Source organism: Xiphophorus maculatus, chromosome 12 (genome assembly GCF_002775205.1).
Source record: "Xiphophorus maculatus strain JP 163 A chromosome 12, X_maculatus-5.0-male, whole genome shotgun sequence".
NCBI lineage: Eukaryota > Metazoa > Chordata > Actinopteri > Cyprinodontiformes > Poeciliidae > Xiphophorus > Xiphophorus maculatus.
This window is the reverse complement of record NC_036454.1, coordinates 25039458-25067130: the sequence shown is the minus strand read 5'-3', so window position 1 is coordinate 25067130 and position 27673 is coordinate 25039458. Positions and strand designations below refer to the sequence as shown.

At 38.8% G+C, this 27673-nt stretch overlaps 1 protein-coding gene across 9 annotated transcripts in view; it reads right to left on the bottom strand.

Moving 5' to 3' along the window:
• Positions 1–7854: 7854 nt before the first annotated feature.
• The window catches only part of pbx3 (PBX homeobox 3), a 77988-nt gene continuing 58169 nt past the window's right edge, over positions 7855–27673 (bottom strand). For 2 of the 9 annotated variants that reach the window (XM_023343878.1, XM_023343879.1), the window contains exons 3-11: positions 25646–25887; positions 24165–24355; positions 20299–20434; positions 19423–19452; positions 14123–14288; positions 12571–12648; positions 12031–12143; positions 11152–11241; positions 7855–8184 (exon numbers count right to left, since the gene is read on the bottom strand). In XM_023343878.1, the coding sequence (XP_023199646.1) occupies positions 8092–8184; positions 11152–11241; positions 12031–12143; positions 12571–12648; positions 14123–14288; positions 19423–19452; positions 20299–20434; positions 24165–24355; positions 25646–25887 (1139 nt within the window). In that variant the 3' untranslated portion in view covers positions 7855–8091. The remainder of the gene's footprint in view (positions 8185–11151; positions 11242–12030; positions 12144–12570; positions 12649–14122; positions 14289–19422; positions 19453–20298; positions 20435–24164; positions 24356–25645; positions 25888–27673) is intronic. The other 7 variants (XM_023343880.1, XM_023343881.1, XM_023343883.1 and 4 more) reach the window with 5 other exon arrangements.

Here is a 27673-nt window from a genome sequence, read left to right as displayed (position 1 = left end):
TTGAAATGAAAAAACAAGAAAACACAAATTATTCTTGGCTTAAACCTCTCTAATCACATTGAATTAAAAGGATTCCGCAACAAAGAGTGGACAAAATTCCTCCATGATTTAAAAGACTAATTTGAGGACGGATACCTGGTAGCACTCAACAGTCTGCACTCAGTGACCAAAAAGAGAAAATCAAAATACAAGTCATTCATTTTCAGGCAGCAACCACTTTCTCTGTGCAGTTCTGTTTCTTTGTGGTTCTAACATCATCATTAAAGAACTGCGTGGCTCCTTAATATATATTTAAACTTAGGAAATACTCTGTGATCTTACATTTATTGGATGGTGTGGACAGAAACATTAAAAGAAACACTGAGCAAACTGCTGACTCCTGATGCTCTATGTCAGCTCCAACCTCTCGGTAAACTCGTCGAGACCTTAAACTATCGGTGGAATAACTCTTTTGAAGTAGCAGCGCTGACAAGATCCCCCAGCAAGGATCATCCAGGTTGCAAACTTAAAATACATCTCCTGCAATAGCACGTCCATGGTATTTCAAGAGTCTTTTGATAATCGTTCTCAGCATGTTGCCATCCTGTGTTTGAATTACTGCTGAAAAAATGCGACAAATGACATCTGGCAGGCCATTTCTGCTTTGGAAAAACAACAAATAACAATATCATGTAGTCAGAAACATGCTGTTACTTTAGATCTCTCACTTTTTGCCTTCTTCAAAGATTGCAAATTAAGTCAGTCATCTTCCTGGATTTCTTCTTGCGGTGGCCCACTTGGTCAACATGGAAACACAAATAAGTTCAGCTGAAAACAGGTTTTGTTTGTATGTTTGTTTGTGTTAAGATGTCAGGGTAAACATCTAAACAAAGACGAGGAAAACGTGAAAATGAAATGAAATTCTAATACAGTACATACATATTATACGAGAAATGGATAGCTTTTTACGCACACCGTGTATACTTATATAAAAAAATCTAGAAATTCATTTTCATATTCCTGTTTACGTTAATTTTTCCTAATTTCAACATAAAAGAATCCCTGTTTCATCTAATTGTTTTATTTTTTACATTTTTTAACTCTAAGTGGAAAGAAATCTGAGTTTTACAACTAGAAACTCTGAGCTAAATTAATTACATTCTCACTAATTACATCAATTTGATCATCTGGTGCCGTGGCAAAAGAACAGGCATAAAACAGTTGCTAAACTAGTAAAATGTTTAAATCTACGTAGCATGTTGCGTGTAAGCCTTTATGAAGTTCAGCATGCAAGCAAGTTTGACTTTAGCTTTAGCATAGATGCTAAATTAGCGAAAGTTGGCTGTCAGTTTCTTGGTCCAAATCAGAAACTTTCCAGCCACAAGTCCTGTGCCATTTTGTATGAGAGACATATCCATTCATATACAACACATCAACACGTTAGCCTTGCTGCTCTCTGCTGCAGGAAACATGTCTCATAGAATAACAGCAGGCCAACACTGAATCTTTACTTAAATTGCAATAAAATGCTTAAGTAGAGTGTTATTTTTTTAGAATAACTAGTTAAGATTGTTAAATCTTAAAAATGATTCAATTTAATCAAATATGCGTTAAAAAACTGGCAGGTACTTTTTGCTGTGCAGTTTAGTCAGAGATGATGAACTTGGCTTATTTACAAAAACGATATAAAATGTAGCTAGCAAGCTAATAATGATCTAAATAAAAAGCATCTTCTGGCTTAATTAATAAGAGCGAGTAAATATCTGATCTGCAGAAAGAAGAACAAGGCAGCGAAGGAGTCGTAGCTCTCCTGCTTTCCTCCATATTCCGTCTTTTCCTGCTTGGTGTCAGGAAATTTGAGCAGCACAAAGGCAGCGCTTGTTGACATGTGTCTGCTAAGAGGTAAGGCAAACATCTGCTTCCTGTCACAAGCCTTCAACATGCCTGTTTTCTGCCCAAGCAGCAGCGATGGGAAACCACCTCTCAGTTCAGAGATGACACTGCTTTCGATCTCCCAGCACCAAAATGAGTGAATGACTTGAAGTGGAATTGAAAATGAACTTCTGGAGATGTAGAGGGAGTTAGGATCAAATGTTAATTAACTCCATTTAACTCTACTGTTTTCAGCTCAAAGGCCACCCAGGACCTAATCTCTTTCCGTGAACGTCGGTGCAGCTGGACAGATCAGTGCAGGGAGTCCGTGGTCCGTCGTACATCTGCTCCGTAAATCAAACTATTTTCTCATCTTCCTGTTCCTGGCTGTCTGCACATTCTGCTAATCAATCTGTGATGGGAAGCTATCGTTTTCAATGGATGGGCACTGGCAAGTTAATGAAATACTTCACAGATCATTTTTCAGGAATCTCCTGTTGCTGTAATGTGACATTTTGGCAAAAAGAAGAAAAAAAAATGGTAAGAGGCTTTTCAAATACAACATTAAAAAATTATAATGTTATTTTATTGGTATGTGGTAAAAATCTCTTTCTTTTCCTTTCTCTTAAAAAATATCCACGTTTTTAATCAGAAGGGACCAGCGATTAATAGCGATCTACTGACACTTTTGAAAAGCAATTGCAGTTCCTCATAAATGGACGAGCCTACAGGTTTCAGGTTTTACAGCTTTCATGTTTTTCCACACTTCCTTGTGTTTAAATTTTATTTTACATGTTGGTTCTTTGAAAAAAAAAAAAAAAAGCTGTACAAATAACCCTGAATTAGTTAATTAACTCGATTAACTTCCTTACATGTGAACCAGAATACTTGCAATTTTAATAAAAAGTAAATTTAAAATGTGGCACATGTCTATTTTGAAGATTTATTTCACAACCAGTGATATTTATCTAGCCTTTATTTATGCTAACTTTAATTACAATAGTATACAGCAAATGAAAGTCCAAAATTCTTGGGGAGATTTTTCGACAGAATCACATTAGAGCTAAGAACTGTGAAAACGTGATGTGTTGTCCTCAACCATAGGAGTGACTGCTCTACCATCTTAGTCTACCTCAAAAACAATAACCACAAAACTTATTGCTAAGGATTATGTTTGTTCACAGAGTCCTGTATGCAAGCATATCAAAGTGGAAGCAAAAAGTGTGGTACCAAAACATGCACAAGGAACGTAGGAAACCACAGCCTTAACGGTGTGTGCAGCATTTCCCGTTTGAGAGTTTTGGGGTGTGAACTGCAGGGTATCGATTACAATTGAACTACAATTGTGCCGTTCCTTGTGTTAAGCCACTCCAGAAACCAAGACAATGTTAGTTGCATCTCACCTGGATTTGTCTCATTGCTTGTGTACCTTTTCCCACCTATTTTTTTCTTCCACTCAACTTTCCATTAACATACTTACATATGGCACTTGGTGAACACCCAGCTACTTCCCATATGACGTTTGCTGCTTTGCTCTTTTTGTGGTGGGTGTAAAGACTTATCGGGAAAGTCTTCTCTAATATTATGGAGGACATAGTGTGAAAGTTACAAAATATTTCTGTACTTATGCATTTTGTTTACAGGCATTATCTAATATTCTAGCTTTATTAGAAACAGGATTTGGAGTTTATGTTGAAGTCGTAGTCAACAGTATAATCAGAAATTAGAAGTTGAGAGATGTCACTCTGTGAGTTATGAAGCTGTATCACTTATGTTTTGCCTTTTACCACAAACTCTTAAAATAAATAAACTTGTTGATGACACTAAATCACTGAGATGCACCTGGCTTTTCATCAGGAAAACTCACAAGAGAACAGCCGCTTTATTTAGTTATTAATTAGTTATTTTCAGAAATAAGCATCTGTACTGAAATATTTTTATCAGATTGAGCTATGTTTTGTCTTTAAAATAATAAAAAAAAGTACAGTCTGAGGTTTCTGCTTTTCCTTGTGATGCCGCAATCTTTGATCACGCATCAAAGCTGCAACGTTTTGTCACAGACTCCACCCAGACTTATTTATTCCCCTCTCTGCGATCACATTACTTAAGTGTTACAGAATGCATTAATGGTTCCATGGCTTTCGAGCTTTGCCTGTGGTTTGGTGCAATAGTTGGAACGCATTGCAAATGGAATCGCATTCTACAAGAAAAAATAAAACAATATATGACTGTGAACTTTTAGTTTAAACCTCACAGCAGTCTGATCTTCTATTTGTGGGAGGCAATTGCAACATTTTACATTTTAATATAAACAATCACTCTATTGAAAAGTGGTGTAACATGGGTCTGTGAACAATACACTATGAGCGATAAATCAAGCCGTGACAAAAATTACATTATATTTAATCTAATATGAACCCTACCTTAATAATATAAATGATATCTTTCTCTAATTTAATTGGCACTAGCTTGGTGCATATTGCTAATATAATTCTGAATTTCCATATTTAATGATGCATGCGTTCCACTGTGAATTTTACTTAGAAAATGTCGTCCTTAATGAACCTTGGAAAAACCTCTAATAGGCGTAATCTAAGAAAATGTAACTTCTTTATTCGAAAAGGTTCCGAGAGCAATTCTGCAGAGTACACCGCTTTAAATCCAGCAGTCCAGTTTGTTGGGAAGCAAATGTATTTATTAAGAAAAGCAGAATAAGCAAACAGGCAGCAATGCTGCCAGCTTGGTTTATACTTGCATTTTTTTTTAATTATTCCTGAATCGTCTAGATAGGAAAATACACAACCTGGTCTCTGGCAGAATATATTAATAATAAATACATGCATTAAAAATATATTGACAATAAGAGTTATACAAAAGGGGGCAGGGGGGGGCACAATGTATTTTAGGGTACTTCAAAAGCAGCAGAGTATTCCTGTTTAAACTGCCTTGTGAAAAATGCAGCTGGAGATCTGAAGCACGGATGTGTAACATTCAGGATAAAGATATGATTTCAAGAGAAAGGTGTTCAATGAAGTTCTGCACTGGTTGAGTGGACAAATGTGCTCTCCCGGGAAACCGTCTGTGCATTGCGCTTGAATTAAACTTGTGCTGTTACATCTCTTTTTCTGCTTTCCCCCCGCCGTCACATTTTAAGATGAAGCCACATGTGTGCATTTGCATGTTGCTCGTCGTGAGGGGCGAGGTCTTATTTGCAGGAGTGGATTGTTGTTTTTTTTTTTGTTGTTTTTTTGTTTTTTTTTGACAAAAATCCAAGAAGGTCCAGGAATGAGTGACACAAACACGGGACACAAGCTGAGAAGGGAAAGAGACGGGAATGGAGAACGCCGCTGTGAAAATGAGAATAAATGGATGTCAATTTCCATGTGGAATTGCTAACCAATGATCCATTAAGCCAGCCTTTTCACAACAGACGAACAAAATAGCCTGAATTAGAAGTGTCTGACATTTCAGTTAATTGCACTAACTATGTCAGCTAACAGTAGCTTCCTGCCAGATCCTCATCCTCCATCCACACAAAGCGTCCTCACACGGCGCCTCACGAAAGTATTCACACCGCATGAGATTTTCTGCCCTTTGTCCTGTTAAAACTGCAAACTCTGTGAGAGACTAACATATAACAGCACACAAGTGTGAAGTGTGGCAATAAAGTGGCATTTGTTTAAATGCCACTTGATATTTAAATTTTACCCGATTTAAATATAAATATGAAAAGTGCGGCGTACATTTGGATTCAGCTTCCCTGAGTAAATACTTTGCAGAACTGCCTCCTGCTGCCTTTACAACTGCAGTATTTTTTATATATATATTTTTTAAAGTTTGTCTCTAGATGTTTGAAACAACATGAGAGTTTATCCGAAAAAATAATCTAACTCTTAATCAAATCTTTGGAGCTTGACTTTGCCTGTATTTGACTGTATTTAGCCACATAAATGTGTTTCTGCTGATGAAAAGCCTCCCATAACATGCTGCTGCCAACAATATGTTTGACCGTTGGGGTGGTGTATTCAGAGTGTGTAGCATTGGTTTTTCATACATATTGCATGTCTTCCACATATTTGTTGTGTCCTCCAATTGGCTTGTGATGAACTGCAAACATGACTTCTGTGTCAACTGAGGCTTTTCTCTTCCAACTCCTCCATGGAGGATGGGTCTGAAGTCTATGGCATGGTTTACTTCACTGGATTTTATTTAGGGGAATCAGATTGAAGGGGGTAGACTACATTCATATGTCACACTTTTCAGATTTTGTGAAAAAAAAAAAATTAAATATTGTATCTTTCAATATACTACAACTTTGAGTTGGACTATGACAAAAGTCCCAGTAAAATTCTGGCTTTAGCATAACAAAATGTGTAAAGTCTTAAGAGGTAAAAATAACGCCATGAAATTACACGATATGTGATTTTCGACATCAATTTTTCTTCTAAAATAAAATAACCAAACATAATGCACTGTTTTGTTGTTGATCAAATGAAGGAACTTATTAACTTTATGCACTTTCAGTATCAATCCGGACGATTTGTTTTTATTCTTTTTGCTGCAGGTTGGTAAAAAAAGACATCAAGCTTTCCCACTTATGCAACAAACAGACAGAGAAAGTCTTTGGTGTCATGAAAGCAAAAAGGTTTATTCATGTTTGAAATTACACAACTACCACAAGGAAGACTTTTCTGTCCAGGGTGTAGTCTGGTTAGAAAGTAACACTAAACATCTTTAATACATTAGAATCACTGCCACAAATCATTTGTCATGACTTTTTTTTTTTTTTTCAGTTTCAGAATCACATACAATAGAAAAAAAAAAGAGAGAAAAAGAAGTCTTGAACCCTGTTGAACAGAGCTGGAAATGTACAGTTCTGAATACTGAAACCTCTATGCATTACAGTTTTTATAGTGATTTTTTTTTTTCCTTTTTCTGAATGATTTAGTAACAAGATGAGCAACATTCAAAATGTTTTTTTTCTTCTTCTTCAGTATTTACAACAGTTTTACTGTTTGGTGTTTACCACCCCCGCCCTCGATAAAAGCCATTAAACCAACAATTTCTTCACCCTGTCCCTGCCTGTTCCCCCCCCCCCCCCCCATTGTGTTAATATTATTTTTATTTTTTGTTTCATTTTAAGTTGCCGTACAGCAACGCGATTTTATTAAAAGATTAAAATATACATTAGATTACATAGGGAATGAGGAGTTTACACTGTTGTGAGATGTAATCAAAAATAAGTAGATTAAACTATTAAATAAGGACCAGAAAAGTAGAAAAGAAAAGAAAGAATTTATGGTGGTGATATTGTTTAGAGGTAGTAAGTGAGCACTCTAAGCTATGGAAATGTTGCAAATGACTGTTTTTTATGGATGAGGTAAGAAAGTGGCGTATTGATTGGTTGGATCTTTTAATTACTCTTAAGCTATATTATGTACAACTTTTCCAGCGTAATGGGGCGGGCTCCTGTAGGCCGTGTCAGAATGATCTACTGTAGGGGAGATTTGTTGATTCCATAAGCAGTACAAAAGAAATGTTTACATATGTACACAACAAAACGTCAAATTATAAAATATGGAACCGTATCATGTTTTTAGTCAAGCAATCAATTACGCTTCTTTACGTTCCACGCTTTGAATAGTCATTTTCTCGCACTCATGCACACAGCTGTGAGACAAAAATAAATCTTGAGAAGTAACCGCAAAGCTGCCACCGAGCTGTCAGCGTCGAGCATTGTCGAGTCGCCGGACAAGGCTGCGAGCACATTAGAGTCAAAGAAACAGCTGTATTAATTGAAGGAAACGAAAGAGCGCTCAATTATCAAAATGGAGAGCGGCTATCAAATCAAGAATCGAACGAACGGGCGTTTAAAATGTCATAAAATGTCATCCGGTTATTTTTGTAGCAGAGCTGGAGATAATCGTCCTGAAAGTTTGGAAGATTATGTTTGGTTTGGGGGCTTGTGTGGAGAGACTGTATTTGTATTTGTAGTGGTGCATGTTTACCACTACAACAAAAGCATGGCGATTACAGTCGATGCATGAAAGAAAAAGTCTGAGCGATCAGGAAACACTTAGTGTCCATAATGGAGGATGCCATGTGCACGTGTGCGCCGCAGTCACCGGAAATTTTAAGGAAAACTCTTTTGCTTTTTTTTTTTTTTTTGCTTTTTAAGTCCTTGTCTGTTTTACAGGAAATAAAGAAGTCCATGCTGCGCTGCAGGGGAAGATGCATTAATCAGTTTGAGGTGTCCGAGTGCACACTTCCAGGCCCTTCTGTAGGAGAGATCACAGAAGATGGAGTCCTTGCATCTTGCCATCCTCCATTAGCCTAGGACACAAATGGAAAAACGTTGAGATTTCAGCTAGACCTGCTGCAACAATAAAGCAGGTCGGCTTCAGAGATGGGAGAGAGCTACATAAATATTATTCTCACTAATGCATCCGGTCATACTGAAACCTTTTCATGGACACAATCCTGAATATACAACATAAGGATTAGGTGAAAATACACATTTCGGTTTTCAAATGATTTCATTATCGGAACAAGCTTCTTAAACCAACATGAACTAACGTTTACATAAGTATGACTAAGCACATTTTCTTGTGCTTTCTTTGATTTCAGTAGACACAGCCAGGGCTGATTACTGCCCTGCAGGTAAAAATCAAGAAATGAGTTAAATAGAACCATTCTGACAACATGAAAGTTACACCTTGTGCCTCAATCTAAAGAAATTAAATGATCAATGAGAAATAAACTTAGACATTTTCAATTTGAAAAGAATTATAAAACCATTTCTAAGGTTTTGCGACTCAGTGGGACTCAGTGGGGAAAAAAACCATGGAGCAGTGTTTTCTCTCTTGTCTCAGTTAAGGTCTCTGTTCAGGATTCAACAATAAAAATTAATTCTCCTCTCTACTAATTGCGAAGGAGACTGTTTGGGCATCAGTTTGTAATCTTAACCCCAAGACTCAGGTTATGTAGCAGGATGATAATATAAAGACCATCAACAAGTCCACCTCTGAAAAGCTTAAGAAAAAAGAAAAAGAGTTTTTTGAGTGGCCAAGTCAAAGTTCAAACCTAATCTGACGGAGATGCTGTGATGCAAATGGTCAATGCATTAAAACTCTCCAATGTGGATGAACTAGAACAACTGCATAAAGAAGAGTGGGCCAAAACCCTTCCAGAAATGTGAAAGCTTTATTTCCTTGATAAATGGCAACATTTTTGTAAAAACTCATTTTATATTTACTTCTATATCTCATATTAAAATAAGCCAAAATAAGCAAGAAGTCTTTCTTTCAAGAAGACATATTAAAGGTGGCAAACACATTTGTGGAATTGCATCTCCAGACATGTTGATGCCATGTGAGTAGTCCAGTCATTGCAATACAGCGGCATCAGCAAAGAGACACCCTGGAAACAAATTTGTCTCTTGTCCGAACCAATGGGAGCAGTCCCTGAAATCAGTGTCTAAGCAGATTTCAGCAGCGGCCGACAGCTTGTCGCTACATATTCTCCTGTCAGTCAAGAAGAGGGAGGGCTCGGCCGGGTGAGGTGGGGAGAGCTGAGCAAAAGTGACAAGGCAGGGCCTCTCCAAGAGAGCCGGCCCTAGCCAGCCTGACTATGCTTTGCTCCAGGCGTGACCTAGCCTTTACTGGATCTCTCTACGTCACCATCAACCAAGCTAAAGGTTAGTCCCTGCAAATGCATGTGGAAGAAGCGGATTGTTGCTGATAAAAAAAGAGGGAGAAAAAAGGAGCTTTGCTACAAGAGCTTTCACCTTTTTCTCTTTTTTAAAATATTAATATTATTTTCATATATTAACTAGCGTTTTCTCGGCGCATCAGCCTACTCTGGTGAACCATGAGGTCCACACGGCACATGGAAGTGAGAAACCTTGGGAGAACGTGAAAAACACTTGATCTTGTTCAGAGCTGACATGCCGACATAGCTTACAGCGATGCAGCAACAGTAAAGCCAAAACAACACTAAAACCCTGAACTCTGAGAAAAACCACAAAAAACAACTGCCACTATTTGTTTACATAAAACATGCTCATTCTGTTTCACAGAAATCCTCCTGTAATTTTCAGTAAGAAGTAAATGTGTTATTTTATTTTGGTGCCTCAACTCTGAGTGATATTGGGGTGTGTGTGTGTGTGTGTGTGTGTGTGTGTGCGTGCGGGCGGGCGTGCATTTTACCCAGCAGGCATACAGTAACAATGTAAAGGGAGCGGCTGTGATATACTGCAGAGAGAAAGCTGTCGGATACCATTTCTCTCTCTCTCTGTCTCTCTCTCTTTTGCTCCCTCACTATTCTTCCTCCCTCATCAAGAAAATTAATCTTTACTCTAATGGCTTCAGATTATGCGTTGCTTTACAAAAAGGCGCCATATCAAACCTCATCAGGAAAGATGGAATTCATGTCTGTAAAAGGCTTTGGGCCATCACGTGTTCACTTTTTATAATGAGGAGAAGTCCATGGAAAATTCTCTCAAGCATTTCAAAACAGCTGAAATGCAGAGGAATATGCAGCGGGATACTTATTGTTTTTTTTTCATCTAATTCATCTTTTGAGACAAAGTGATGGTGAATACAATAATTTCAGGTGATGAAGTGACAACGCACGTTGTCTAACGTTACACAGATCATTTTTTGAAAGGGGAAACAAATGAAATTTTTGCAGTTCTAGTTTTATCGAATAGTTGTAAAATATCATATTAAAGATATGGCTCAATATTTTTAAAGTGAGATTTTGTTAAAACCCTGTAAGCATGTAGTATTTCCCCTCTCTTGAAGTCTTCATTTAATATTAACCCACATCAGTTAGGTTTGGAGACTGAAGCTAACGGTTAGGATCCATGATGAACAAAGACCAAAGAGGACTTCTATCAACTATGAGAAACTTCAAAACTAAAAAGAAAAACAAATCAAAGCAATTTATACAATCACCATTTACTTTATTGCTTATGCAATAAACGAGGTGCCGCCACATTTATTCTTGTGTGAAATATAATAAGACATAAGGTGTTTTAAGTAGAACAGTGAAAACGTGTAAAATAACATTTACTTGACTTTACATTATTTCAGCACCTTTACACAGGAAGATCACTGGTGATGCGGCTATTTCAACTTTAATTTCCTGTGTAAAAAATGCAAGGTTTCTGTGTCAATAACCACACAATGCAAGACGCTTGATATTGTTATCCAACTTTTTCACAGAGTATTTGATGATAAAAGCAGTACTACAGAAGGTGATTCAGTTTAATCATTAGCCATTGGAGTTTAAACTTACATTTAGGCCATGAGGGCTATACATGGTGTTTCCTGCTAGAGCATCATTGTATCCTGCCGTCTGACTGATAACATGGCGCAGGGTATCCACCTAAAGGAACAGAGAAGGTGCAGAAACTGGTCAGATGAATGTCTTTCTGCAGTTCGGACATAACTGCAAGCATGCTAGGTGAAGCAAGAGGTGCTAATCAAAAGCTTTTTCCCAAGACAGCCAGAGGTCTAACTAGCTAACACAGCTAACAGATTATCTTAAGAAATAAAGCATACCAATGTAACAAGCATGCTCAACTATAATGTTCTGGGCTATTGATTTGGGTTGATAATCAAGAAAAAAAAAAACCGTAATCAAAGCATTAAAGAAAGCAAAAAAAAGCACATACGTAATGGCTGCTTCAAAAGGAATTAATACTTTATAGGTTTGTAATAAACTCACAAGATGGAAGACATTGACAATAAATGATAACACAATGAGACAGGAGGACAGCAACACAGCACAGGAAATAAAGGGGAAACATTGTACCAAAGAAACCCAATACCAAACCCAAGAGCCCAAGTCAAAGCCAAATGCATTCACAAAACGTTCGTAACCAGGAAACTGTTTCCTGGCATGGTAGCAGTGGGGTGGGATTATATTTTGATTTCCAAAATATTCCATCCAAAGCGAAATAGTCAGTAAACACTTCATACAGTCGGATAGCATTGGAGGCCTCACTGGGTAATTTGAGCTGCCCCTCGCAGGAGCGGCATGGCTTTTCCCTTATTTTCTATTTTTGGTTTTAACGTGCTTCAGACTGCACTGTGGATGGCTCAGTACACAGGCAAGACAAGGACAGCTCTCTGTGGCGGCATCTCAGGAACTGTCCCTGGTTGTTGATCCTACCTGTGACTGTACATTGGCTCCGACTTGTGCCCCTTGGTAAGAATCCCCATTCAGACTCTGCATGCTCAAGAACATGTCCCCAGTGTTTGGGAGGCTAAAAGAACCCGAGGAACCTGGAAAGGGAAGATGTAAGTGGCTGAAAACATGAGAGGTCCACAACGGGAGAAGCACAAGACACACACCCCGCCCACACACAAGCGACACAGACGCGTGTCTGTGTAAACAAAACCCAACTCAGGCAGACGAGTACACAGAAGAAAGCCTCCACAGAGCAAGCAACTACGGGGGCAAAGGAAGGGAAAGCAAAGGAGCCAAACGGAGGAGGTACAGAATGCAGCGGGACCAAATGTCTCATGACGAATGTGGTGAACACAAATGGGATGAGGATCACACGACACACAGGGGGACCGGCTCTACATGTGGTTGGGTCGCCTAAGCTCCCAATTGTTCCACATCAGCTACTTCCAGGCTAAAATCTCACAGGGAGGCATCGTATGGTACATGACAAAGACAATAAGAAGCTTATGAAAAGAGCAGTACCAGTAAACATGTTGCTTAAAAGAGTGTTTTTGCTCTCTGCAGAATCCAGCTGAAACTCTTCATCTTTCATCTGGAATCCTGGGTGCAAGAAAAAGGGACCACTTCATAAGCTCGCCACATCCCCACGCAGGTCAGCCAAGTCCAATTTCAATCAAACGTTATTTATCAACATGGACGAAAGCATCCAGGCTCAATTTTGATATTTCTTATAAATATACAATGCTGTGAAAAAGTATTTCTCCCTTTCAGATTTAGCATATGTAAGGGAGAATCTGTGTTTCTAGAAAAAAAAAGAAAGATAACTAGAAATACAAAATATTGTTTCAGAAGATGATTTCATTTAATAAGGAGAAAAAGCTAACCGAGCCAATGGTCATATGTAAAAAAAGAAAAAAAATTTAAAAAGTAAAACATTTTAAACCCTAAAATGTATAATAGTTGTGCCAGCCATGTTTACATCGCTGTGGATTTCTGGTCTGCTTAAGGTTATGCCACGCCGTCTTACTCTCATTTACGTCTGGTCCTTAAGAAGGCAACTTCAAATCTAATCTTGTTTACTTTTGGGTCTTTCTTACATTCTACACTTCAAGTTGACAAACTGATGAAATGATGTCTTAGTTTTACACCAGATGTAACAGGACATACACCTTCTAAAACAATTACACTTTTTTTTTTTAATTTTACATCAATCAAGATGTTCATAGAAAGAAACAGCAAAGAATAAAAAACACATTGGGCCTTTGTGTTCTTTTGGTCAGCAGTGCTTTTTGCATTGGAACTTTTCTACTGAAGCCTTTTTTTTGTCCAATCTCGGTTCCGAGTTCCTTCACTGTTCCATGTTTCCTCCATCTATAGTTACTAACTCCCCCTCTGCTTTGCTGGATTTCCAAACCCTGATCAGTAGTTTTATTTCTTTAGAGCGGAACATTCATGTCACAGTCTTTTTTTTTTTTATGTCAAATGAAATCACCATTTGAAAACTTCTTTTGCATTCACTAGCAAAAACGATTTTGATGATCACAAACATTTAAGTGCAACATACAAGCAAAAACAGAAGAAATACTTTTTCCTGCACTGTAAACTCCACATAGTTTCTTATTACCCTTGATTAGATGCCCCCAGCAATTATATTTCATTTTGTATGTATTTTTTTTTTGGGTGGGGGGGAAATCTCAAACTATTCAGTGGAACTGCATACCATTACCTTACAAATGACAAGAAGTTGACAAAGTCAAGGGAAAACAAATCCCATGGCATCATTCTGAATACACTCACTTTTTTTTTTCTTTCTTTCTTTCCCCCCAAAAACATGTGTTCTCGGTTCACAAGTCAGGAACGCTCTCTTTATGCATGAGTTTGCTTGGCATCAACTGTCTTATAGACAGGAGACACTGTGATCCCCAAGCTGGGAGCAGAGCCTGTCACTCTTGCCAGTGTGAATGGTGCATGAGTGAGTGTGGTAGAAAGGCAGCAGGTTTAGGACTGAGGCTGAGGGCAGATCATTTATTTGATTTCATTTTTTTTGTTCTTTTTTAGACGTACGAATGCCTACCGGAGTTGGGAGTGGTGGGGGAGTTGGCCTGGCTGTTCTGCACCGCAGCGGCTGCAGCGTGTGCCGCGTTCACGGCCGTCTTGGCGGCGTACAGGTTGGCCTCTTCCTGAAACTTGCCGATGTTCTTCTTGTACCGGATCCTTTTGTTGCCAAACCAGTTGGATACCTGTGTGCGGGAGACAGCAGAGGGAGGAGGAGCAAGAGGAGTCAGACGTCAAGCAGCCACAGCAGCGTGCATTCAGCAGTGTGATTGTTTCAAGATGTCATGTTTGGGTCCATCAAGTACCCAATTCCCAGCCTCTGCGGTGATGTCCGCCGGGTACACAAGCTAATTAAGCCGTAATCAGGAGCCACTTGTGTCTTCTCATGGATAGGAGCATGACACACACCCACATCTGTCTCCTGACAAAATGAAAACACAGGAGGCTCCTATTGCACTAACATTAAAGTCGGTGTGACAGAGTTTCTCTAACGGGACTGTTTCCAGAGGCTGCTGAAAAGTTAGGAACGTTCAGATTTTTGTTCACTGAAGAATGCTTCCTGATCCCGTTTCAGTGACTAGTTGATTGACACCTTATGTAAATAATAAAAAAAAATTCTTCACAGAGTAAATGTAATAAAGCAAGTTGGCACATAAAGCTGTGAGATATTTAGCTTGTGTACGGCAACATCTCGGATTTTGCATAAGCACCAAAAAAAGGAGGAGAGGGGGAAAAAGTTAGAAAAATTACAAACTGATCAACTTGTCTGAAAATATTATTGAAGCTTTAATGAAGACTCTTGGTCCAAACTAATTATATTTTATATGTAATGTGGCATGACATTAAAACAGCAGAACATTTTTGTGTGTTTGTATGCATGCGTAACTGGTGACTTGGAGGATTGCCTCGTAATAAAATGCGTAAACATGAGCAGGAGAGTAAAGACGTGCAGCTATGAATAGCCGTTACATACAATGATCAATAAAAAAAATAAAAAATAAAAAGTGGCAGTAAGATTTTGTTAGAACATTCAAAGTTTTGTACAAACGCACACATTGGCTGTGGCTCGTCATGGCAACCGATATGAAGGTTTAAAAACAGTTTCAAACCAACTACGATTTTGCTGCTACAGTCTAAGCGTTTTCAAAGAAAGTTCCAGAGTGACTTAGGTTTTCTCCAACTTTAAGAAAAATAGGGTAACATAGTGCTGCCCCTCCCTCATCTGTTGCTGGATACTTCCAGGATTTCCTTGTTTATACACATTTCTTACTCTATAAAGACTGAGAAGGCAATAAGGTGGATTTTTATTTAAATAAAGAACAGTTTATCTAAACTACACGTTACAGATAAAATTATACATTAGCTATTCCAAATGTTATATTATTTCAATGGCAAAAATAATATTTTCTTTTCTCCATAAAATAAAATGATTTAGGTTGATTTAACACATTGTTGATTAGAATTTTTGAAGAAATTGTAGAAAAAAATTGTAAGTCAATATTTATCATACAGTGAGGATTTCTGACCCACCAGCTGAGATTTTTTTTTGTAGTCTTACAGAAAGCAAATGCTGTAACATTTTTTGTTGCCAAACTTGCCTGCTTCATTTACTCATTTTGATTTATTTCGTTAGGAGAACGAGTTGGGGTTAAATAACTTCCTACCAGCTGAACCACAATAATCTGTGCGCTACATTTTTTATGAGCGGCTCCTATATTTTCCACTAGTGAAATCCAGGTGGTGAAGTTCTTCATTTATTTCAGCATGTTTTAATGCAGAACCAAAATTGCACAAGGAAGAAAAAACAAAAACAAAACAAAAAACCTTTGGCCGCATTAATGTCAGGATTTGGTTAGGTCCACATCTAGTTCAGGCTTAAAAGTGTTAATTTTATTGGAATGATGACATCCACAATCATACACTGAAAAGTTGCATCAGGAGTGAACCTTATGTGCAAATGCTGGCTCTGCAATAACAGCGGAATAATAATGAGATGATGCTTGTTTTTAATGGCCCTATAAATTAGAGTGTCTTGTCGCTGTGCTGCAGCCCCCCCTCTCAGGCCCTTGCAGCCCACGGCTGGACCAGCCAAAGAGCAGCTGCCCCTAATGACGCTTTATTTAATTTCCACCCATGTGCTTAAATTTTAATATCCCTAGCAGTCCGCCAATGCCGTGGTGTAAAAACTGACTGGATTTGCAGGACATCAGATCATTTCTATCCTACACGTCTCTGCGCTCTAAATCTTTAATATCTAGGCAATTAAAATTAATGACCATTCAGGCGAGGCCCACAGTTGGCAGGGCTTCCTTGACATCAATTGTTTGATGGGTTTACCTAGAGGTTAAACTAACAAGCAAGGTTTAATTGGAAGCAATGAAAGCCCTGGCCATCATCCTTTTTACTTAACCTGCTTACAGTAGATTGTAGGGCCAAACACCGAGCAATATTCTCGCTCATTTAGATAGCTCACATTGTGGCCACAAACCAACAAAAAAATCATACGATTTTCTTCTAATGCTCACCAGTCTGCTTAATTTAACTAAATGCTCATGCAGTGCATTAAACTAATCAACATGTATGAAAATGAAAATCTATATTTATATGTATATATTTATAAAATCCTTTTATGAGTAATCCAGCCACTATTTTAGAACACGCTATTACAGCAATATAGGAAACAGTCACCAAATTCACTTCAATGCCAATTTTGTTTAAATTTTCTTTTTTTCCTCCACATTTCTCTGTCTATTGCTCCGGCTTCCAGGTATCCTCAAGTTTAGCTAAACAATGAGCAAATGCGCTGCAGTGTAAGGTGTGGAGCAAAACCCAATCTGCAGAACTAATTCCCTTCAGTCTCATGAGAGGCAGTGCATTCACTTCACTTCTGTGTTTGGAAAAAAAACAAAAAGAGTAAGACTATGAGACTGCAGTGCCTAACATGAGCTTCCTAAAAGACACATAACATATACAAGTCAATGCACATATGTTGCAAAGACATAATAATATTGTATAATTATGACAATTTTACAGACTGGGAAGCTGTTGTAAATAATTAAAAACTATTGTTGCCTAATTAACTTGGCGCCTGAATTATCTGGGTAATCTACAGCAATAAAATAACCCTCTTTTGTAAATTTTGTAATAATTTTTTTTTAAAAATCAGGCAAAAAGCTGTCAGAGCTTGGCCCTCTCCAAAATTAATTGTCACACAAGATTAGAAAAGACATGCCTCTTTAAACATTAATAAGTGATGTTTGAACTGGAAAAAAGGTTTAGGAATCGAATCTAGAGATCCAGTCACAAACTGGTATCAACTGTGGCCTCTAAAGTCTTGGATGAAATAGTCTAACGTCATGATTTTGGTTGCAACACACAAGTAAGTATGCAAACACAGAGCCAATGTGGAGGTGTCAAGCTCTGACTGAACTTCAGCGATTCTGAAGACCGAGGCATTTTAAGAGTCCATGAAGACAGACATATTTTAACTTGGCATTTGAAACCAAGGATCTCTCTCAGGGATGACTTCTGCACATTACAGGCATTTAAATGATCACTGCTAAACTGATGCCGGGTGTTTCATCAGCGATGATGCATCGCACAAAGCCGCAGAGTGATATTGGCATACCATACACAACGGATGGTGTTTACTTAATGAACTATGTGCGCAATCAACAAAGCAGGACAAAAAAGAGCTACAGGGAGTTTGAAAAATGACTCAGCCAGGGCTTCAACGTGACCACAGTGAGTTTGTGACTCTGAAAAGGTTCAGTCACTGTGAGGGATTATCTATATACGCCCAGCGTTACAGCGAGGTTTTAGGGTTTTGACTCAATACCAGTCAGAATGTAGGATGGTATTGTGATACGGCTCCGTGTCCGGGGCGTATCTCTGTCAGGGCATCACTGGCAGCTCATATTTTGTTAGTTGAACGTCTCTGTATTTTCTATTTCTTATTTGCATGTCGTTGCATGCAGTATAAACACTTTAGGAAAATTAGGTCGTTCACTGCGGCTGGTTGATGAAATTGCCGCTAAAGTTTGCCTCTAATAATGCTAGCATTATTGGTGGTAAATTAAAGGGACATTTAACAGATTTGTTCATCAGCCTGGATTGCCTTTGATTTTCTCTAGTTCAAACTAAATAAAATGGTAAGACCTTACCTTTATATGTCTGTCAGTAGGATAATTGAAGGTTCTTCAAAACCTTTGCTTCACTATTAGTACCATCTCAGAATTAAGGTGGCATAAAACCAAGTAATGTATACACTTGTCAATGCTAAACTGGATTATTTTACCCTAATCAAAGATTGTTCAAAATATTGTTTGTAATATGTGAAAAACCTTTATTATAATTTTTGTTTTGATTTATTTATTTCAAACAGACAAAAAGTAAAAAAACAAAACAAAACCAAATAATAGTCATGCCAATTGACATGCAATTGTACACAAATTATTGAAAAAGAAGCAGGTAGAAAGTAAAATATCTCATGATTTCCTGCTCCTCTGATAGAATCATCTAAGCCTAGTAAAACCTTTAAAGTTTCCCCACATTAACTGAAACTTAAAACTCACATTCTCACAATTGACTGTACACCTATTTACACATTACCAACATAAAAATAACAATTTTGCCCTTTCAGACACCCACTTTATACAACATAGCTTCCAATCAGTTCATTATACAGTTTATTGAAAACACAGTTTTCTGAAAAGTGTTGCTAAAGTCTAGGTGTATTATTATTCCCCAACCAAAATAATTCAATAGGATTGTCTGGTATGCATTCATCAAGAAGAACCCTATAAATAGAATCTGAGTTCAGGTACTTTATAAAGAAAAAAAATATTAGAATCTTCCACTCAGGTGCAAAGAAACAGAGCCCTGTGTCGAGAAACACGGAGAAAAACACAAACCAAAAATAAATTGGAGCACTAATTAAAATTAAAAAAAGGAAAAGCATAAAAATAATAAATCATGATAATAAATGACTATAGAGGAATGTGACACATCGTTACACACAGTGATTACGTGGGTGTGATGCAATTATAGATCTGTGAGACTTGCAGGTACATTGTAGGCAAATACTGAATATTGTCATTCACTTTTCAAAATGTAAAGTCAAACTTCACATTCTTTTTTTTTTTTTTTCTCTAACATTAGCATTGCTCCATGTGTGAGAGGGGGGAGGGGAAAGGTTCTGTGCAGTGGAGAAAACTGGAAGCCTACGACATTCAAAAAGAAAGAAAGAAACCAAAAAAGAAAAACAAAAGGAGGTTGAAAGAACATGAAAACATTTGATCAGGAGAGGTTATGACATACCTGTGATACTGTGATGGTGCTTCCCACCCCCTGAAGGCAAAAAAGAATGGGCTTTTACAGTATCTGACTCTTCACGACTACACTCAATATACCCCCTCCCCACACACACAAAACACTGCAGATAATTGTATAGATTCATGTTTCCATGTTATTGTGTCTCACGAGGACAGCCACAGAACAACAGAGGATAAAAATCTTTATAGTACAATCACAGCAGAACAAAAAAAAATAAAAAAATAAAAAATAAAAGGAGAGCACAGGATAATAATACTTTGGATGTGTAGGGGTTTGAGGGGTGTTAGATGTGAGGGATATTGCCTTCAGGTGTACCCAATGAGGAGGCTATGATATATAGAAAGAGGGAAAGCCTCATCTTTAAGTGTAAAGTATAACAGTGAATTAGCAGACTCCAGTCAGGCCACTTGAAGGGAAAACATTCGGATAAATACCCAATTTCACCCAGAGTTTTGAAGCACCAGCCTTTAACTGCTTTTCTTAAAGTAATGGATGATGCCATTTTTATCTCCCCAGCTTATGACCTGAACGACTGACCGGGCAACAGAAAGACGGGGAGAGAGAGAGAGACAGAAAGGAAACATGGTGGATGGGAATGAGAAGGAAAAATGTCAGGGGAGCCACAGTAAGGAAGGACAGCATACTGCTATGATTGAGGCTAAGATGATATAGGCCTCCCTTCCCCGTGGCCCTGCTCTGACTGACTGGGACTGGCCTTGACTGAAGCATCATTAGGCAGTCACAATGTCAAGGTTAGCAGAGGACATTGTGTCTCGCTGGTGTGACCCACTGTAACGATCCCTCTAGGCTCCCCCACCTCGTTTTGCCCAGCAGCCCACTGTTAAGAGGAGCGCTACCCACCTGGGAAACGGTGATGCTGCACTTCTTGGCCAATTCCTCCTTAGCCTCCTCGCTTGGGTACGGGTTGCTGAGGTGCGAGTAGAAATATTCGTTCAAAATTTCCGTCGCCTGCTTGCTGAAGTTTCTCCTTTTTCGCCTGAGTGGAGAGAAAAGGGAAAAAAAAAAAAAAAAACACAGAGAAAAAGGGCCTGTTAGCGAGACCAGCGTGAACCCGTCCGTTTGTTTTTGAACTGCACAATCAGTCTCACACATAAATGGTGAAAATAATGAGGAATTGTTTTTAAGGGCCTCCGGGAGAGGAATATCGTGTCCTGCGCATAAAAAAAACCCCTAGTGAACTCGGACTTCAATAAGCTGACACACACACAAAACGTGCGCTGTTTCAAAACACATACAATGTTTAATTTGGTCTGTTGGTCTCCAATCCCCAGTCCAAGCGTGTAATGTGGAGAGTTTAGTGCAGCGGATGGGTGGGCTTTGTGATGGAGCGCCAAAGCCCAGTCGTAGTGCATCTCGGTGCATTATAGAAATCACGGCATGCACAGTTGAGCATTACTCCTGAAGTGCCACAGCCCTGGGTTCTGCGGCAGAAACTAGGAAAACTCTTAACTAGATCTGGGTCCCCTTCCTTCCCAAGGGCACTACTTATCATGTTGTTGAGCATTTGCTTATTTTGCCTTGTTTACCGCGCTCCACACAGGCGGCGGCGGGCAGCAAATGTGCTTCCACTCGGCTTGTTTGGCCAGAACTTGTGCTGCTCTCGGCGTAGCTCCACACTGCACGGTTACTGTTAGTGATTAGAGTAATCCACAACACCTGCCGATGACCTCCCCTCCATCCATTACGCATGACTCGGCCCGCATTTCACTTGGTCTTAACTGCTTTCAGGTGTGGGGCCGCGATTGTCTTCAAAATGGATAATGCATGGAACATGGATGTAATTAAATTCATGCATCTCTGCGGTGCTCATACTGTGTGCTGTGCTAGAAAGGAGCGAGTAACTTCAGACCTGCACAAAAAGTCTGCGAGAACTCCCCCCGCCCGCTGGGTTTTGCTTATGTGGGTCACACAGAAGCATAAAGGAAGTTTTTGAGTACCTAATGCACACGTACACACAGCCTTGTACACACTCCTTTTCAGATCCCAGGATTTTATAACGGAAAAAAAATAAAATAACATAAAAAGTACCAAGATAAATAATTTTTGAAATCGATCCATATTTAATGTGACACATGACCTGTGTAACTATACTGAAGAACAAACAAATCTGTTAGGGGGGAACATAAGGAAGTAAAAAAGATGCAACAATCTGGTTGCCTAAGTGTGTACACCTTTAAAATCTTGTTTTGTTTAAAGTAAATACATTTTGATTCGATTTATGCGTTCCGTCTTAATGCGTAGGAGTCTATTGGCATCTAACGTTACGTCTCAACAATGTTCGCTTCCAAACGTTCTCCATATCTATCATGCTGTGAGGATGTCTCTTGTGCAGAGCCCTCTTCAGGCGACCTCAGAGATTTTCTGTCAGATTTTGTTCTGGACTCTGCATAGACCAAAAAACTTATTTTTTTCTTCTCCTTCTTTTCTTTTTGATTTGCAGTGCTTGAACTTATTGCAATGCGGAAAAATGAAATCCCTCTTCTTCAGGTTTCCTGCAGACACCTGAGAGTAGGCTACTGGATCAAAAACTGACTGATAACTGATATTTAGAAATATATCATGACTTAATACAATGTAAGAAAAAAGTAACCTTGAAGCACGATGGCTGCCATAACCATGCTTCACTGTGTTTCCTTGATGATGTGGTATTTTCTTTTTGTGTCAAACATACAACTGAGATTAAAGGCTCTAATTTGACTTTAATTTGACCATAATCCATTATTATTTTAGGGTTTTGGGACATTTTGGCAAGTCTTAGTTTAGCTAGTTTGGAGAATACAAAAGACTGTTGTCCGATGTAGGATAAAACATCTAAAAATATATATATATATTCTTCCAGGCACTTCTTTGTTACTCTTGGCCTCTCTGACAAGTTTCTTTCAATAAGTTATGGAGAAACATCAATTTTCAGTGATGTCACTTTTTATATTTTCTGAAGCCATTGTTGTGAACTTTTTGTATTCTTCTCCTGACTGATACCTTTGTGCAACAAGATTATTTAGTTGTAGCCCTGTGGTTTTAAACTGAGGTTACTGTAATGACGTATGTTGAGGTTAATAGAAATCTTACATAGTTCAAGACAAGACCCAAATATATTAAAAGTGAACGTTTATTCACTAATGCATAACATTTGTGATAACTATGGATTTCATATTCTTGTCTCTGGAAGAAATACAGCAGTATTTTCCTTTACTTTAATATTTCAATAATTTAAAGGGTAAAGGTAGCTATTAAGTACTTTGCTTACTTAGTAATTAAAACTGTATTATTTGTAAATCAACTAAGAACATTATTTTATGTAAATATTGCAATTGAAAGAAGTATTAGTGTGATGTAAGATGTACTGTGTGTTTTATTTGGCTTTGCCATTTGATTGGTCACTGAGAAAAGTCCGTCCGGTGCGTGACTCGTGATTGGTGGAGAGAAGAGGGGGCGGGAGGAGGAAGGAGAGGAGAACCGTGATGGTAGAGAACGGAGGGCGAGAACGAGCGGACAGGAAGTGAAGAAAACACACTCAATGGAGAGAAAAACTGGACAACAGTACGGAAGAGGACGAAATTCGGGAGACGTTAGAAGAGCTTGGTCGCCGCGAGAGGGACGGAACCAGAGGAGATAGACGCAAATAGTCCTGACGAGTTTTGAGCTAAGCTAAGTGAGCTAAGCTACGTGAACTAAGCTACGTGAGCTTAGCTAAGTGAGCTAAGCTACGTGAACTAAGCTACGTGAGCTTAGCTAAGTGAGCTAAGCTACGTGAGCTAGCCGCTCCAGCACCACGTGTTCAGCTGCGTTCACCGGAAGTCGTGGAGAGGACGAGTGAATTGCAACGCTCTCAATGTTTTGCAAGTGAATTGCAACGCTCTCAATGTTTTCTAACAGGCCTGCAACGTTTCACACTTTCCTGGAGGTCGTGAGTAACAAACTGATTGGGTTATATTTAGTTTAGAACTGTATATTGATATAATTGGACATCTCTTGTTCTGTCCTGGTGCTGTGGAAAAGCAAAAAGGGTGGCCGTTAATATTTTACTTATCCTGTAAAATATGTAAAGAGGTTTATGTTTGTTTAGATCCTATTGAAGGGTCTTTCAACTGCAAAGCTACGGTGGTGACTAAATAATAGGTTTTCTATCATTTTAGTTTAATAAAGTTAGGCTGAATCATTTTGCCTAAAATTTCGACATTCCTCTGGGTCGTATTTGTCATAAGGTAGGTCATTGGTGCCGCACACCGATTGGGGTACCGGACCGATATCGAACCCAAGCACCCTCCATTTTAGTTTTCTCGAATAGAATGGAAAAAAGGTGCTACATAGTCTTTTGTAATCTCTTTGCAAACAACGTCATTGTTGTCAACGTCAGTAAAATCTACAGCTGAACTGTATTAAAAGCTAATTCTCTTATATTGATTGCAGATATGCTACGATCAATAATTGCTGAAACTGAATCAAAAGGAGCTTCATCCAGTGATATTTTAAGCACACTTGATTGCACACCCCTGCAATCAGGTTTTTACTTGAAATTGGTGTATTTTTCCGTTGATTAATAAACAATAGAAATCACGGTACACGAGGAAAAACATTCTAAAACGATTTCTCTTGGTCTATTTTTTTTTCTCTGGGTCACAAAAACATGGTATTTCAACAGCCGCGTGGAGTCTTTTTATATCCACAGTGCACACTGGTACGCTAAACGCATGCAATCCACAGACCTGGCATCAAGGAATCTGGAGCGCAGGATCATGACAGCCTCGCAGGTGCTTTGCTTCAGCTGCATCTGGATGGAGCTGAACTTGCGGTGGATTATTCCCACCATGCGCTCGATCTCTTTGGGCGAGATGGGCCGCGTGCGAGACTGTTCCCTCAGCAGGTTCATCACATGGGTGGTGAACTCGTTGCATGCCTGAAAGGGAACAGAACAGCATAGCCGACCAGAGTGAGTCATCTGCACTCACAAAAACGTGAGAAGGAAAGAAAGAAAAAACACAGATTGATTTTCCAACAGTTATTTAAATTTTTCATTCATCAAATTAACTTTGGCAGAGTGCTTTAGTGCTCATGTGACTCTGATGACATAGTAGATGAAGTCATCTTTCAATAAGTGCACATTTGCACTTTTTGCTTGCCCATAACACAGAGTGAATTCAAACAGGCTTCTGTTAAACCAGTAGTTCATAGAAGATTAATTAGAATAACTCATTTACGCAGTGCACACTTTAGCTCATTACTCTAAGTAAAATTCGTTAAGTATTTACATTTAGATAATTAAAACAAGGAAACACCCTTAAGAAAGATGCATTTACTCCGGGCAAAGTGTTGCGTGCCCCCGCACCTCCTCTCGCAAAGCACAGAGTAAATTAGTCTAATTTAGCTCAGTGGCTTGCTGAGGCATCACTGCTACACCTTTCCTTTAAACCCATAATGTTTCAGTGCTTAATGGGAGGCTCAGAGTGCTAGGTGAAGGAGCTGATCATACTTTTTTATTGAACAAAGATGAGGAGTATAATCCTTGGGATCTCTATAATCATCTACAACACAGTGCATAATACTGCAATTTATTTTCCAGAGCTGTTCTCTCTCATCACAATGCCAGGAATGTTCTCAGTAATGGAGGGTGTAAGATGCTCTCAGTGCAGCAGGCTAAGCTCAAAAATATATCTTAACATTCCCATCAGGAAGTCATGTAAAAGTTTTGCAGTAAAAAAAAAAAAAATCATGGCAGAAAATGTTCTTCAGATGAGTGAAATGAAAAAAAAAAGGACTAGGAGCCACAGTAGCTTTCCTGCTATTAAAACGACTCCATGTTTTGTTGGGCTACAACTGCAAAGGTCAGAGTGTTTTATTGAGATTTTATCCTATTCACCAATAACAAGTAAAGCAAAATTGTGGTTTTGAAAATCTTTTACAATTAATGAGCCAACTGCTTGTAAAAGTCTCTTAATAAGTAAATAGATGACAATTGTTTCATTTTCTATTTTGAGAGCATCATGAACCCAGCAGAGACGACATAGAGAAAGTTGTAGAGAAGCTTAAGCATTCTTTTCAGATTTGTAAAAACAATTAAAAAAGATGTTTGTTTTTCCATCCCACTTTCACGAATTCATTTGTATAAATGATCGTGGATAGCAAAAGCCTAATCCTGACTCAAACTTTAGGGAAAATGACCCTGGAATTTGCAAAGATCCCCTTTTACCTGCTCATATTTCTCGAGCTCTGTGTGGTAGATCTGTCTGATCTGCGTGAGTTTGGCTCTGTAGTCAGAATGTTCGATGGAGTTGTCGGCCGCCCCTCCTGAGGCTGCGGCTGCCGCCGCAGCTGCCGCGGATCCGCCGCCCTTCTCCGGCCCTGCCACTCCCTCCGCCAGCAGCATGTTGTCTAAGCGCATGAGCTGGGGGTCCGGAGGGTCCTCCTCCTGGGCACCTCGGATGCTGAGACCTGCAGCAGCACATAAGGAAAGAACAAACCTTCAGCAAATGACATACAGAGAAAAAGAAAACTGCAGAAAAAAGATGCAAAACGATGACTGAACAGTCAAGTGCAATTAAATGCATTCTGTCTGCGGTCTCCCATGCTGTGATTCCTCCCTTGCAGGTATGAACTGAGCGTCTCCTGTGTATGTGTTGTGTTCCTGTCGCCCGCATCTATGTCTGTTCTCTTTTATTTACACACTGCGCTGCACACTGGGTGTACAGGAGAGCTGACATGACAGCAACATCCATAAACTGACAAATGCTCAATAGTGAAGTGGCACTTCTACTCTGTGAAAGGATGCTAAACAGGAAGCTATACCTACTGTAAGTGTCTCTGTCTCCCACAAACCCGACTGAAGGGATCCCCTAAATCTCAGTCCGTTTTCCTGTGTTAATTTCACAAGATTATTATATTATTATTTTAACAATGGGAGAAGAGGTAAATGAAAACAAAGCGGATGGAATAAAATCTTCGTACAGCAAGATGCGCACTTAATCAGTCATATGCAAAGTGCCTATTTGTGAAATCTGTTCTTGCACAGATCCTGCTGTTTGTTTCCATTGGTTGTCTGTCTCGGCAGCCTCTCAGCGCTTTGTAATCACACAGCAGATAGCATACATTCACACCTGGGTGCACTGGCATTGCAGCCACAACGCCAGGGCTTTCCAGAGAGTAAACAAACACAAAAACACTGCGGGTCAAAATTACAGCAAGAAAAACAAAAACAAAAAAAACAAGCACCAGCCAATCCAGTTTGGGTAAGTGGATAAAAAGGTGGCTCAATAGGCGGTAAATACTGAGAGGCCACTCAAACGTTATGATTGCCAGAGTTGTTTCGATTCAATAATCCCTCTCGCAATCCAGAGATTTTCAACAGCTCATTACGGCTTCATTAAGATATGGCCAGCCTCTGGATTCTCAGTAAGAAGATTAGAGGCTCTATTGTGTCGGCCGGTGGGAATGAAATCAGAGAAGCACTAACACCAATCTTTAACCGACTGACCCCTCCACGCCCTGGTGGGTTTTTTATATGGTTGATATGACTCACCAACCAACAGAGGTGGGTAGAGTACCCAAAATTTGAAGTCAAGTAAAAGTAAACAAATAGTCATCCAAATGACCCATAAGGCTCCACAAATAGAAAGTAAAATTAGAACAAAGCCTATGAAGAAACAAGAAATCTTACTTTAACCTAAACTGTAGGTTTAGGTTAAAACATATTTGTTCTTCAATCGGTGAACTTACTTGCAGTGGGTAGAGTACTAAGACATTTTACTAAGCCATATTTCATCATGAGTCTAATGATGTAAAAGTAAAAGCATGGTGGAGTAAAACTACTCTTAAAAGTTTTTTATTACTTTTTTTAAATTGTTGCCTTAGTAGATGTATTTAGCTGCTAACCACCACTGTCTGGGGACACCTCAAAGAATTTCATAGTTTATACCCAAACAAGTGCATACTCACATATAATGTGGTGATATATTGAGGCTGGCTGATGATGCTAAACAAGGTTGCGAGTTCACAGTTTTTTAAGGAATCTGGAATGTGATTTATCTGCTCTACTTCAAACTACTCCGGTTAAACCTGAGCTGGATAGTTTTATACAAAAACTGCGATTATATAAAAAATTGTTCGGAATGATATAGAAATTCCCAAAACATGAATACGTAAGAGAACCCAAAGTTGCACAAAATCCTTTTGATTTTATGCCGAGCATGTGACGTTTTTATCAATATCTTGGCATACATGG